Raw genomic sequence first — 15,102 nt, 5'->3', positions numbered from 1 at the left:
CATGATTATTGTAATAGTGCCTTTCTTACATGCCTCTTCCTGATTTAACTTCTTCCCACGTCCTGAATACTGCTTGGAAGCCTGTAGATAATTCCCATTAGGGTCTTTTTCTGCCTTTGCGATTCCTGAACTCAGTTACCCACACAGATTGTGTGCCTTCCGACCCTATACTGTCTGTCCTTTCGATATAATATTTAGTTCCCAGCCCTGATCCCCTGTGGACACTGCGAAGTCCACAGCATTGTATCCACCAATTTCTACCTCTGCTACAGGCTCATTTACCTTGTTTTGTATACTGTGCATATTTAAGTACAACACCTTCAGTCCTAGATGTTGGTGTGTTCACTGAGCTGGGAGGTTTGATAGCAGACATTTCCTCCCCTTACTAGGGGACATCCTCAGTGCTGTGGAGCCTCCTGTGAAGTGCTATTGTCTTGTACCAGTTCGAATTAATATGGTCTGGTTTTTGCTGCTTCCAACAGGTGCTGGTCCCGGCTGTGCGTTGTAATGGTTGATATGTCAGGTCTAATGTACTATATATAAAAAACACCTCAGAACTGACAGCCAGACTACTCAGACTGCTAGGAATCATGACAGCACACAAACCAGCAGCCACACTAAGACAGCAACTGACCAGGGTTAAAGACCCAATAGATACCATGGACAGGATGAATGTGGTTTACAAGGTACCATGCGGAGATTGCACAAAACACTGTGGGACAAACAGGCAGACAACTAGCAACCCGCATCCATGAGCTCCAGCTAGCAACTAAACGACATGACCAGATTTCCTTGATTTCAATACACATGAGAAAAACCACATTTTCAACTGGGACAACACTGCTATCATAAGACAAACCAAACAGAGGACAGCCAGGGAGGCTTGGCATTCGTCCGCGGAATCCATCAACAAACACATTGAATTAGACCCGATATGCTGACCATTACAATGCACAACCAGAACCAGCACCTACTGGAAGCAGCAAAAACCAGACCATATAAATTCGAACTGGCACAAGACAACAGCGCATCACAGGAGGCTCCACAGAAATGAGATAGCAAGGTGTAGAGCTGGATGAATACAGCAGGCCATATAGCATCAGAGGAGCAGGAAAGCTGACGTTTCGGGTCTGGACCCTTCTTCAGAAATGGGGGAGGGGAAGGGGATTCTGAAATAAATAGACAGTGGAGGGGAGGCGGATGGAAGATGATAAAGGAGCAGATAGGTGAAGAGGAGACAGACAGGTCAAGGAGGCGGGGATGGAGCCAGTAAAGGTGAGTGTAGGTGGGGAGTTAGGATGGGGGTTGGTCAGTCAAGGGAAGACGGACAGGTCAAGGAGGCGGGGATGAGGCTGGTAGGTAGGAGGTGGGGGTGGGGGTGGGGGTGGGGGTGGGGGTTGAGGTGGGAAGAGCAGATAGGTGGCACGGTGGTTAGCACTGCTGCCTCACAGCGCCAGGGATCCGGGTTCAATTCCACCCTCAGGCGACTGTATGTGTGGAGTTTGCACATTCTCCCCATGTCTGTGTGGGTTTCCTCCCACAGTCCAAAGATGTGCAAGCTAGGTGGATTGGTCATGCTAAATTGCCCGTAGTGTTCAAGGATTTGTAGATTAGGTGGGTTATAGGGGGATGGGTTTGGATGGGTGTTCTGAAGGTTGGTGTGGACTTGTTGGGCCAAAGGGCCTGTTTCCACCCTGTAGGGATTCTATGATTCTATGATACCTGGTCCACATCCCTTTTATTCCCTGCCTATTCATATATCTGAAAAGGTACCTCTTAAGCATTGCTATTGTATCCACCTCTCCTCCTCCACTGTCAGTGCTTTCCAGGCACTTACCACTCTCACATCTCCTTTAAACTTGCCCCCTTTTACATTAAACCTATGTCCCCTATTAATTGATTTCTATCCTGGGAAAAGACTCCGACTATCCATTCCATCCAGACCTCTCATAATTTTGTAAACGTCTATCAAATCGCACCTCATCCTTCGCCATTCAAGTGAAAACAAACCAAGTTTGGCCAATCTCTCCTTGTTGCTAATACCCTCCAAATCAGGTAAAATTCTGGTAAATTGTTTCTGTACCCTCTCCAAGGCCTCCACGTTCTTCTTGTACGTTGACAACCACTGTTGTACAGAAAATTCCAAATGTAGCCTAACTAAAGTTCTGTACAGCTGCAACATGACTTGCCAGTTTTTATACACCATGTCCTGACTGATGAAGGCAAGTATGCTATATGCTTTCTCAATCACCTTATCCACTTGTGTTGCCACTTTCAGGGAACTGTGGACCTGCATGCCTAGATCCCTCTGTATGTTGATGCTTCTAAGAGTTCTGCCATTTAACTATACTTCCCACCTGCATTAGATCTCCCGAAATACAACACCTCATATTTTCCCAAATAACTTCCATCTGTCATTTCTCCACCCTAGTCCTGCTGTATCCTCTAGCAATCTTCCTCACTGTTTGCAGTTCCCCCAATCTTTGTGTCAGCCACAAATCAGGCCACCTGCTATCTCCTCCAAATCATTTAAACATATTCCAAAAATCAGGACTCCCAGAGCGCTGCAGAACACCACTGTTCATAGGTCACCATTTAAAATAAGACACCCTTCCACCACTTCTTTCTGTCTTCTATGACTTAGCTAGTTATGTATGCATCTTACATGGTCACCACAGATACCATGTGACTTTATCTTTTGGATCAGCCCACCATGAGGGACCTTGTCAAAGGCCTTGCTAAAGTCCATATAGACAACATCTACCACCCTGCAGTCAATCATTGTCGGCGCTTCTTGAAAAGCTCGATCAGGTTTGTATTTTGTGAGACACAACCTTCCCCACACAAAGCCATGCTGTCTCTCGCTAATAAATCCATATTTCTCCAAATGTGAGTAAATCCTATCCCTAAGAATCTTCTCCAATAATTTCTCTGCCATTGACATAAGACTCACTGGCCTGTAATTTACCAGAGTATCCATGTTTCCCTTCTTAAACAAAGGAACAAGATTGGCGGGTAGGTAGGATGGCCTCATGGTATTATCATGAGACTGTTAATCCAGAGACCCAGGTAATGTTCTGAAGATCTGGGTTCGAATCCTGCCATGGCAGATGGTGGATTTTGAATTCAGTAATAATCTAGAATGAGAGTCTAATGATGACCATGAAACTGTCGCTGATTTTCAGGAAAAATCCATCTGGTTCACTAATGTCCTTTAGGGAAGGAAGTCTGCCACCCTTACCTGGTCTGGCCTACATGCAACTCCAGACCCACAGCAATGTGGTTGACTCTTAACTGCCGTCTGGGCAGTTAGGGATGGGAAATAAATGCTGGTCTAACCAGCAACGATGACATCCCATGAATGAAGAGGATACAGAGATTTTATTTAAGGCCCCAGAAATTTTCTCACCTGCTTCCCTCAGCATTCTGAGATAAATCCCATTAGGTCCTGGGGACTTAGCTACCATCATGCTTTTCAAAACACCCAACACTATCTTTTTTATATTGACATACCAGCATATTGACATACCCCTCCTGATGCTCTCTATCCACCATGTCCTTCTCCTTTGTGGGTACCAATGCAAAGTATTTGTTAAGAACCTCATCCACTTCCTCTGGCTCCATGCACAAATTCCCTCTTTTGTTCTTGAGTTGACCCACGCTTTTTCTTTGCTCTTCCTCCTTGTATACCTATACAATGCCTTGGGATTTTCCTTAATCCTGTTTGGCAAACACATTTCATGGCCCTTTTTAGCCCTCCTAATTCTTTGTTTGAGTTCTTTCCTGCTATCTCTGTATTCTTCGAGGGCTCTGTCTGTCTTCAATTTCCTAAAACCTACGCATACCTCCTTATTCTTTTTGACTAAACTCTCAATTTCTCTTGTCCTCCAAGGTAACGAATCTTGCTATCTTTATCCTTCATTCTCTCAGGAACATGCTGATCCTAAATTTTAATTAACTGGCCTTTAAAAGGCTCTCATATGCCAGATATAGATTTATCCTCAAACAGCCAGCCTCAATGTACATTCCCCTGTTCCTGTCTAATATTGTGGTAGTTTGCCTTCCCGCAGTTTCGTACTTTCACCCAAGGGCTACAATTATCCTTATGCATAAGTAACTTTAAACTTACAGAATTATGGTCGCTGTTCCCAAAATGGTCCCTCACTGAAACTTCAATCACCTGGCTGGGCTAATTTCCCAATACGAGGTCTAGTATGGCCTCTTTCCTTGTCGTAAGGTTTACATATTATGTCAAAAAACTGTCCTGGATGCGCGTAACAAATTTCCACAGCCCCCTCCCCCCAACATCGAAGTCCCTGGCATGAAGCAAGTCCCAGTCAATAAAGGGGAAGTTAAAAAATTACCAACCACAACAATCCTAGTGTTTTTATCTTTTTCCATAATCTTTCCACATATCTATTTCTCTATCATCCACTGCCTGTTGGGATGTCTGTAGCACAACCCCACCAAAGCACTCTTCCTATCCCTGAGCTCTACCTATATGGCCTCACTGAATGAGCACGCCAAGGTGTCCTCCCTCCATACAATTGTGATATTCTCCCTTATCGGTAATGCAACTCCCCCCACCTCGTTTACTATCTCACCTGAAACATCTAAATCCCAGAACGTTTATCTGCCAGTCTTGTCCCTCTCTCAACCATGTCTCTGCAAGAGCTACAATATCATTGTTTTTTGTATTAATCCAAATTTTAAGTTTATCTGTCTTCCCTGTTCCCTGCTCACATTAAAACAAATATACTTCAGACTGCCAGTCGAGCTGTGTTAAGTAACCACTTCCTGTCTGTTCTTCCTGTTAGTCTTGCAGGTCTTAATCTCAGACTCCTCCTCAGTTATTTGCTGACCTATGCCTTTGGTTTGCAACAGTTTAAACCCTCCCGAGTAGCACTAGCAAACATCCCTGCCCGGAAGACATCCCAAATGATCCACATATCAGAAGTTCTCCCTCCTACACCACATACTTATCTACACTGTGTTCCTATTCCTAGCCTCACTGGCACTGGCACGTGGCACAGGAAGTCATCCCAAGATTACAACCCTAGGTCTTCTACTTTTCAACTTCCTACCTAACTCCCTGAACACCCTTTATGGGACCTAATCTGTCTCTGTTCCCATATCATTCATACCAATATGGGCTACAACCTCTGGCTGCGCATCCTCTCCATTCAGCATATCCTGTGTTCAGAGACATCGTAGGCCGTAACACCAGAGAGGCAACATACTATCCTGGACCCTCACTTGTGGTCACAGAAGCACCTATCTGTGCCCTTGACTCCTATCACTACCAAGCCTACACTTTGACCCTCCCTGCTTTACAACAGTGCCAGTCGTGGTGCCAGTGATCTAGCTGTTGCCACTTCTTTCACTTGAGAGTCCAATCACCCTACCAGTTTACAAAACAGTATGCCTGTTTGAGAGGGGAATGACCACAGGGGACTCCTGTCCTGCCTGCCCAGGCTTACTCATTGTCCTGGTGGTCATCCAACTCTTCTCTGCCTGTATAGCTCTTACCTGCTAAGTATGCTCTCCACAATGTTCTCAGCCTCATGGATGCTTCATAATGAGTCCTCCATGCAGCAAATCAGGAGCTACAGCTGAACATATCCTGCATACATAGTCACCATGGACACTAAAAGTGTCCCCATTTCCCTGTGTCCTATACATTCATTGCTGTATACCATCCTATGTTAAACTCACTGTTACATACCATTCTCTCATGGTTCACCATGTTCATTTCACTCACTGTTTTATATATCTTCTCACATGGATCTCCATGACCACTTCACTCACTGTAATATATCTTTCTCACGTCATTTCCATGTCCAGTTCACTCTCTGTCATATACCACACAGTTCTCAGTGTCCAGTGCACTCATTATGATTCATCATTCTGTCACGGTTCCTTGTGTCCAATTCACTCTGCTACATATCATTCTCACATGGTTTCCTGTGTCTTGTACGTTCACGGATATATATCACTCTCAAAAGGCTTCCCATGTCCAGTTCATTAACTGTTATGTCATTTGCACATCATTCCTCATGTCCCGTCTACTCACTGTCACATATTATTCTCATGCCTGTCCATGTCTACTTTGCTCACTGTTACGTGTCATCCTCAGACAGTTTTCTATGTCCAGTAGACTCATTAGGATATATTCAAACAAGCTGCCTGTGTCCAGTGCATGCACTACTATTTGTCATTCTTACATTGTTGCCCAAGTCTGGTTCACTTACTGTTATATATCATTCTCACATGGTTCCTTATGTCCAGTTCGCTCACTGTTAAATGTCATTTTTGCAAGGTTCCCTTTGCCCAGTTTACTTACTGTAATGTATCGTTCTTGCATTCTTACCTGTATCCAGTTCTCTGTGTTCTGTATCATTCTCACATGGTTCCCCACGTCCAATGCACTCACTGCTGTATACCATTCTAACATTTTTACCAGTATCCAGTTCACTTATTGTTGTGTATCATTCTCACGCAGTTCCTTTATCCTGTACACTCACTGATCTATATCATTCTGACATGGTTCCCCATGTCCATTACGCACGTGGTTATATATCCTTCTGATATTGTTACCAGTGCCCTATTCACTCATTGTTACATGCCATTCTCACATGGTTCACTATGTCCAGTACATGCGCTGTTGTATTAATTCTCATGCTGCAAAGGCTATGGTCCCTGACAACATTCCAACAACAGTTCTGAAGACTTTTGCTCCAGAACTTGCCACACCTCTAGCCAAGCTCTTCCAGTACAGTTACAATGCTGGCATCTACCCGATTACCCAGGTATGTCCTCTGTCCAAATCAACCCAGCCAGTTACCACCCCATCTGTCCACCCCATCAGTCAATCGTCAGGAAAGTGATGAAAGGTGTTATCACCAGTGCTACCCACTCAGTGATGCCCAGTTTGTCTTCCACCAGGGCCACTCAGCTCCTGACTTCGTTACAGCCATAGTTCAAGCATGCACAAAAGTATTGAATTCCAGAGGCGAGGCGATAGTGACTAAATTTGATAGTGTGTCATCAAGGCACCATGCAAAACTGGAATAAAAGGGGGCAAACTCTCCCCGGTTGAAGTCATACCTGGCACGTAGGAAGATGGTTGCACTTGTTGGAAGTAAGTCATCTCAGCTCCAGGATATCTCTGTATGAGTTCCTCAGGGTACTATTCCTAGGCCCAACCATCTTTAGCTGCTTCATCAATGACCTTCCCTCCATTGTAAGGTCAGAAATGGGGATGTTTGCTGATGATTGCACAATGTTCAGCACCATTTGCAACTCCTCAATACTGAAGCGATCAATGTTGAAATGCAACAAGATCTGAACTATATCCAAGCTTAGACTAACATGTAAAAAGTAACATTCACACCACACAAATGCCAGGCAATGGCCATCTCTAATAAGAGACAGTCTAATGATTGCCCCTTGATGTTTAATGTGTTACCATCAGTTAATTCCGCATTACCAACATCCTGGGGGTTACCATTGACCAGAAGCTCACTGGACTCACCTGATCAATACAGTGGCCACAAGAGCAGGTCAAAGGTTAGCAATACTGGGGTGAATACCTCATCTCCTGACTCTCCAAAGTCTGTCCACCATCTGTAAAGCACAAGTCAGGAGTGTGATGAAATAATGCCCACTTGCCTGAATAGGTGCAGCTGAAATAGCACTCGAGAAGCTTGATAACATCCAGCATAAAGCAGCCCACATCCTGAGACATCCACTCCCTCTACCACCAATACTCAGTAGCAGCATTGTGTACCATTTGCAGGTTGCACTGCAGAAATTCATCAAACATCCCTAGATAGCACCCTCCAAACCTATGACCACTTCCATCTTGAAGAACAAGGGCAGCAGATACATTGGAACACCACCACCTGCAAGTTCCCCTCCAACCACTCACTGTCCTGACTTGGAAATATATTGCCATTTCTTCACTGTCACTGGGTCAAAAGCCTGGTATTTTGTCCCTAATGGCATTGTGGGTCTACATACAAGTCATGGACTACAGCGGTTCAAGAAGGCACCTCACCACCACTTTCTTTTGAGGACAACGAGAGACAGCCAATAAATGCTGGCCCAGCCAGTGATGCCCGTGAGTGAATGAAAAAGAACATGGCTCCCCCTGTATTCTATACTCACTGTATATCATTCTCACATGGTTCTCTGTGTTCACTTTATTCACTCATATATCGTTGTCACATAAACGTTAAGCATAGAACATAGAATAGTACAGCACCGCAACAGGCCCTTTCTCCCATCATGCCTGTGCTATTCTCAATTAATCCCATCTGCCTGCATTTGGTCTATATCCCTCTATTCCCTGCCTGTTCATGTGCCTGTTTAAATGCCTCTTAAAGGTTACTATCATGTCTGCTTCTATCACTTAACCTGACAGTGTGTTCAGGGACCCACCATCTCCTGTAAAAACAAACAACAACTTGCCTCAGATAAGAAGGTGCAGAGCTTCAGAAGAAGGGTCTAGGCCCAAAATGTCAGCCTTCCTGCTCCTCTGATGCTGCTTGGCCTGCTGTGTTCGTCCAGCTCTGCACCTTGTTATCTCAGATTCTCCAGCCTCTGCAGTTCCTGCTATCTCTGAAACAACTTGCCTCACACATTTTCTTTAAATTTCCCCCCTCTCATTAAACCTATGACCCTAGTATTTGACTTTTGAACTCTGGGAAAAGATTCTGACCATTCACCCTATCCATGCTTCTCATAATTTTATATTCTGTCAGGTTGTCCCTTAGCTTCTGATGCTCTCTCAAAAACATATAATTCCTATGCCCAGTACATTCACTGTTATATATTACTGTCACATAGATCCCCATGTCTAGATCACTCACTGTTGTATAACATTTTCACATTTTTCCATGGGAGACTGATGGTGAAGGGAAGTGTCCATGGGATCCAAGGAAGTTTAGCTGATTGGCAGGAGGCAGACAGTGATGGTCGAGGAGTATTTTTGTGTCTGGAAGTCTGTGTCCAGTAGGGTCCAACAGTGTTTGGAGCCCTTGCTATTTGTGATTGATATGAATAATTTAGACTTGAATGTAGGAGTGTTGATCATCAGTTCACAGATGATACAAAAATTGGTGGAGTGGTAAATAGTGAGGAAGAAAGCCTTAGACTACAAGAAAGTAAGGATGGGCTGATTAGATAGGCTGTTTGGTGGCCAATGGAATTTAATCTGGATATGTGTCAGATAATTCACTTGGGCTGTACAAACAAGTTAAGGGAATGCATGATGAACAGTTGGATCCTGGGAAGCATCAGCGATCAAAGGGACCTTGGTGTGCATGTCTACCAGCTCCTTAAGGTTGCAGTCAGGTAGATAAAGTGGTTAAGTCATATGGGATACTTGCCTTTATTAGCCAAGGTAGTGTGTTTAAGAACAGGGATGTTCTGCTGAAACTGTGTAAAACATTGGTTAAGCCCCAGCTGGAGTATTGTGTAAATCTGTATTCCACGTTATAGAGGGATGTGATTGGACCAGAGAGTGTGCATCACACTTCCTTCTTCCTTCCAAGTAGTCGAGTTTCTTTTGATCCCATTGGCTCTTTGCTTCACTATCCATCACCCATGCTGGACCATATGAAGAGCCTTGCTGAAGTCCAAGTAGACTACGATGAATGATTTCCCTCATCGATATACCTGGTCACCGCTTCAACAAATTCAATCAAGTCAGTCAGTCGGATGTGACCTCCCCTTAACAAAGCCATGCTGACTGTTCTTGATTAATTCCTTCCTTTCCAAATGCATAATAATTCTGTCTCTCAGAATTACTTCCAATAGTTGCCTGACCACTGAGGCTAAACTGACTGGCCTGTGGTTTCCTGGTTTATCACTAATAGAAACTTAGGAACAGGAGTCAGCCAATCAGCCCCTTGAATCTGTTCTACCATTCAATGAGATTATGGCTGAGCTAACTCCACATACCTGCCTTTGGACCATATACCTGAATACCTTTGTTTTATAAAAGTATATCCATCTCAGATTTAGAATTAACAACTGATCTAGTATCAACTGTTGCTCGGTGAAGAGAGTTTCAAACTTATGTCTCCCTTTGTTTGTCGAAGTGCTTCCTAACATCTCTGCTGAATTGTTAGACTATGCCCCCCTAGTTCTAGAATCCCCAACTAGTGAAAATCTTGAAGACTTCAATCAGATCACCCCTAAACATTCTAAATTTTTGAGAAAACATGCCTAAATTGTATAAACTATCCTCACAACTTAAACACTGAAGTCCAGGTATCATTTTTGTGAACCTATGTTGTATTCCCTCCAAAGCCAATATATCCTTCCTAAAGTGTGATGCACAGATATGTTCACAGTACTCCAAGTGGGGTCTAACTGGGTTATGTATAACTGCAGTATAACTTCTGCACCCTTATAATCTGGTTCTCTAGGTATAAAAGCCAGCATTCCATTAGTTTTATTATTTTCTGAACCAGTTTTGAAACATTTTAAAGATCTGTGTATCTGATCCCCAAGTGTCTTTGGACGTCCACTGTATTTTATTTCATGCCATCCTTTATCAGTCCAAAATGGACAATTTCACTCTTGCTTACATTGAATTCCGTCTGCCACAGTTTTGTCCATTCACTCGGTCAATCAGTACGCCACGGTAATTTGATGCTGTCGCTATATTGTTTACAATGCCACAAAACTCAGTGTCATCGGCAAATTAGGATGTATGACTTTCAAAGCCAATATCCAAACTGTTTATAAATAATGTGAATAACTGAGGCCCTATCAGAACCTTGTGGAACACCACTGGTCACATCTTGCCAATTTGAGAACCTACTCATTATCCCTCCTTTCTGTTGCCTACCATCAACTAATTTCCCTACCATGTCAGTAATTTGCCCTCAACCCCCATGGGCTTCTCCCTTAGTTAATAGTCTCTCACGTGTGATTTTATTAAATGCCTTCTGGAAGCCCACATAAACAACATCCATAGACATTCCTCTGTGTACTACCTTGGTCACCTCTTCAAAAATTTTTGAGGTTTGTTGGGCATGAATCTGTGCTGGCTCTCCTGATTAACTGAACATTTTCGAGGTAGACAATAAACCCATCCTTAATTAAAGACAACAGCAATTTCCCTACCAACAGATGTTTGGCCAACTGGTTTGTATTCCCTCGTTTTCCTCTTGTGCCCTTCTTAAAAATCGAATTGACACGTACAATTTTCTAATCCAGTGAGATGACTCTGATATCTAGGGAACTTGGACATCTACAATGTATTCCCTTACTTCTTTTACCATCTTCCGGACGAAGATGGTCAGGCCGTGGGGATTTGTCACTCTTTATTTTCATTAATTTGCTTATTACCAATGTTTTGCTTACATTAATTTTATCCAGTCCCTTACTCCCTTCTTGAATATCAGTACCATATTAGTTGTCCTCCAGTCACCTGGCACCTCTCCTGTGGCTAGAGAGGAATTGAAAGTTATTGCGCCTGCTATTTCCTTCCTTGTTTTACTCGTCAGCCTTGGGTACATTTTATTCGGCCCTGGCGATTTATCTACTTTCAAGTCTGCCAGACTACGCTCAACCTCCTCGCTGTCTATCCTAATTTCTTTAAGAATATTAGAATAGAATCCCTAAGGTGTAGAAGCAGGTCATTCGACCCATCAACTCCATACCAACCCACTGAAAGGCAACCCCTACCCTGTCCCTGAAACACTGCATTTCCCATGGCTAATCCACCTAGCCTGCACATCTCTGGACACTATGGACAATTTAGCATGGCCAGTCCAAGTAAACTGCAAATCTTTGGATTGTGGGAGGAAACCGAAACACCTGGACGAAACCCACACAGACACAGGAGAATGTGCAAACTCCACACAGGCAGTCCCCCAAGGGTGAAATCGAACCAAGGTCCCTGGCATTGTGAGGCAGCAGTGCTAACCACTGACCCACTGTGCCACCTTCTCCAATTTCTATACCCACTCATTTGTCTCTCTCACTTGTGAACGCTGACACAAAGTATTCATTTAGCACTTTATCTGTGTCCTGTGCTCCCCACACAAATTACCACTCGGCCCTTAGTGAACCCTACTTTTTCCCTAGTTGTACTTTTACCCCTAATGTACTAATAAAATACCTTAGGATTTTCCTTCATTTTAAGGGACCTTGATCAGATGGGCCAATGGGCCAGAGTGGCAGATGGAGTTTAACTTAGAATAATGTGAGGTGCTATATTTTGGAAAGGCAGATAAGGTCAGAACCTATACACTTAATGGTAAGGTTCTGGGGAGTGTTGCTGAAAAAAGAGACCTTAGAGTGTAGGTTCATAGTTCCTTGAAAGTGGAGTCCCAGGTGGATAGGATAGTGAAGAAGGTGTTTGATACACTTGCCTTCATTGGTCAGTGCATTGAGTATAGGTAGACAAACAGGAAGCTGGAAGTACACACCAAGCCGTTCCAGCCTCGTGTTTGTCTACCTTGGATTCCAGCATCTGCTGTTTTCTTGTCTCCAACCATTGGGTAAAGGAGTTGGGAGGTCATGTTGTGGCTATACAGGACATTGGTTAGGCCACTTTTGGAATGTTGCATTCAATTCTGGACTCCTCGCTATAGGAATGATGTTGTGAAACTTGAAAGGGTTCAGAAAAGATTTATAAGGATGTTGCCAGAATTGGAGGGTTTAAGCTATAAGGGGAGCCTGAACAGGCTGGGGCTGTTTTCCCTGGAGCATTGGAGATTGAGGGGTGACCTTCTAGAGGTTCATAAAATCATGAGGGGCAGGGATAGGATGAATAGTTAAGGCTTTTTTTCCCCCAGGGTGGGTGACTCCAGAACTAGACTGCATAGGTTTAAGGCGAGAGGAGAAACATTTAAAAGGGACCTAAGGGGCAACTTTATCCGCACAGAGGGTGGTGCCTGTATGGAACGAGCTGCCAGAGGACGTGGTGGAGGCTGGTACGTTTAAAAGGCATCTGAATGGGCATATGAATGGGAAGTGTTTAGAGGGATATGGGCCAAATGCTGGCAAATGGGACTAGATTAATTTAGGATATCGGGTTGGCATGAACGACTTGGACCGAAGAGTCTGTTTCTGAGCTGTACAACTCTATGACTCTTTAACTACAGTTATTCTTTAATGCCCCCTTTTTGCTCCCCTAATTTCCCGCACTTTTCTGTTGGGTTTCTGCTGTTTTGAGCCTTAGTATCTGCCATTTTTTCTTATTATCCAATCCTATTTATCGCTTGGTCCCACTCTGTCTTTGTTAGAACATATTGGTCTTGTGCTCTCCGTATTCCCTTCTTGAATGTGTCCCACTTCTCAGACCCAGATTTACCTAAAGATATCTGTTCCCAGTCTACTGTTGCCACATCATACCCGATCTTATTAAAATTAGCCTTCCGCCAATTTAAAACTTTGATTTCAGGCACATCCGTGTCCTTTTCTTAACAGTTATGATTGCTGTTTGCAGCATCCTCCCCCACTGATACTTCAGCTGCTTGCCTGGCTTGATTACCAAAAAATAAATCTTGAACTGCCTCTTGTCTTGTCGGAGATGGTCATTGCCTGGCACTTTTGCGGCATGAATGTTATTTCCTGTTCTGTTTTATGCTTTCTCCAAGCAGTGATGTGCTGAGTTACCTTAGGTCTACATTGCACTCAATCTGGGAACTCTAACCTAAAGAGGCGTTTAAACTGGGCTGCCATGAAAGTATGGTTCAGTCAGAGAAGCCAGCTAAATCCTTGGCTATTTCTGCCTTGCAGCTGGATGAAGCTCACAATCAGGCCAGGAGGTTGCAGAGGTCATTGGATGAACAGACAGAGCAGTCAGAGAACCTGCAGGTACAGCTGGAGCACCTACAGTCCAGGTACGTAGAGTGCAGGGACTAGTGCAATGATGAGTACTGTCTAATTGGTAATTAACCTTCGGCCAGCTCTCTGTTTGTGGATTATTTGCCCAAGACAGTTACAGCTTTAAATTAGACCTAAGTTTCCTGGTTACCTCCATGAGACATGCACACTTTAAGCAGCTGGAAGATGAATCCCACAGCCAATCCAGCAACTGCTTCGGTCCCAAAGTGCAACTTGCTCCACTGCACCCATCTTTAGCACCCAGAGAGTTTACACTTCATCAAAAGCAGCTTCATTCAAACTATTGACACAAACAAGACAAATTAAACTGAAGTATTGCACTGATCCTGGCTTATTGCCTCTGTAAAGCTTGTAAACTCCCACAATAGCTCCTGTGCTCAATTACACTGAAATGGAAACTCTGATGCTTTTAGAGTTTATATCTCCCTTGTGCTGTCATTGAATGAAAGCTTTATACACAAGTAATCTCCATATTCATAATTTATTGTATTAACCATAACCTTATGTCTCACACACATGCACATCCTGTGTTGCATGCTAACAAGGTGCTGGTTTCTGAAGCCGACAGTGTGAAATATACCTATCTCTTTAGTAAATAAACTTTCCAAATGTAATGCTAAATTTGTTATTAACTGATTGAAGTCCTGTTTTGTTCATGATGACCTTAAAATACATTATTTTTAATGTTTTCCTTCATAGCTTTGAATGATAAATATCCAAGTATTGTCCTGAAATGAAACAAAGAACAGCAGTTGCTGGAAATCTTAAACAAAACCAGAAAGTGCTGGAGAAACTCAGCAGGTCTGGTAGCATTGTTAGAGAGACAGAGAGTTAATGATTCAAGTCCAGTGACCCCTCGTCAGAACTTGTCTGTGATATTCTGACAAAGTGTCACTGGACTTGAAACATTAACTCTGTTTTCCTCTCCACCAATGATGCCAGACCTGCTGAGTTTCTCCAGCACTTTGATACAAAAACAAACTATTGTATTCACTTTGAAAAAGTAGAAATCAGGGAGGGGTCCCTGGTATATTTGAACAAATTAGCATTGTGAAGGAGATATTAGTAGTTTTAGCAGGTTTTAAGTTGGATAAATCTCCACACTATGATGAGATGCACCCTAGGCCTGCGGTGACAGGCAAGAGAGGAGATTGCAGGGACCCAGGCATTTAATTTCAAATATTCTATGCCCACAAGAGAGGTGCCAGAGGACTGGAAGATAGCAAATGC

General features: G+C 43.5%; 1 protein-coding gene across 5 annotated transcripts in view; it reads left to right on the top strand.

Moving 5' to 3' along the window:
* Positions 1-15,102, top strand: part of ccdc102a (coiled-coil domain containing 102A) — a 186,031-nt gene that overhangs the window by 157,662 nt on the left and 13,267 nt on the right. For 4 of the 5 annotated variants that reach the window (XM_048605637.1, XM_048605634.1, XM_048605635.1 and 1 more), the window contains one exon: positions 13,765-13,868. The exons of the other annotated variant lie outside the window; for it this stretch is intronic. In XM_048605637.1, coding sequence (XP_048461594.1) covers positions 13,765-13,868 — 104 coding nt within the window. The remainder of the gene's footprint in view (positions 1-13,764; positions 13,869-15,102) is intronic. 5 annotated transcript variants of the gene reach the window in all.

The sequence above is a fragment of the Rhincodon typus genome, chromosome 15 (genome assembly GCF_021869965.1).
Source record: "Rhincodon typus isolate 14 chromosome 15, sRhiTyp1.1, whole genome shotgun sequence".
Taxonomy (NCBI): Eukaryota; Metazoa; Chordata; class Chondrichthyes; order Orectolobiformes; family Rhincodontidae; genus Rhincodon; species Rhincodon typus.
Note: the sequence above shows the minus strand (reverse complement) of the source record. Positions and strands in the feature narration are given on the sequence as shown.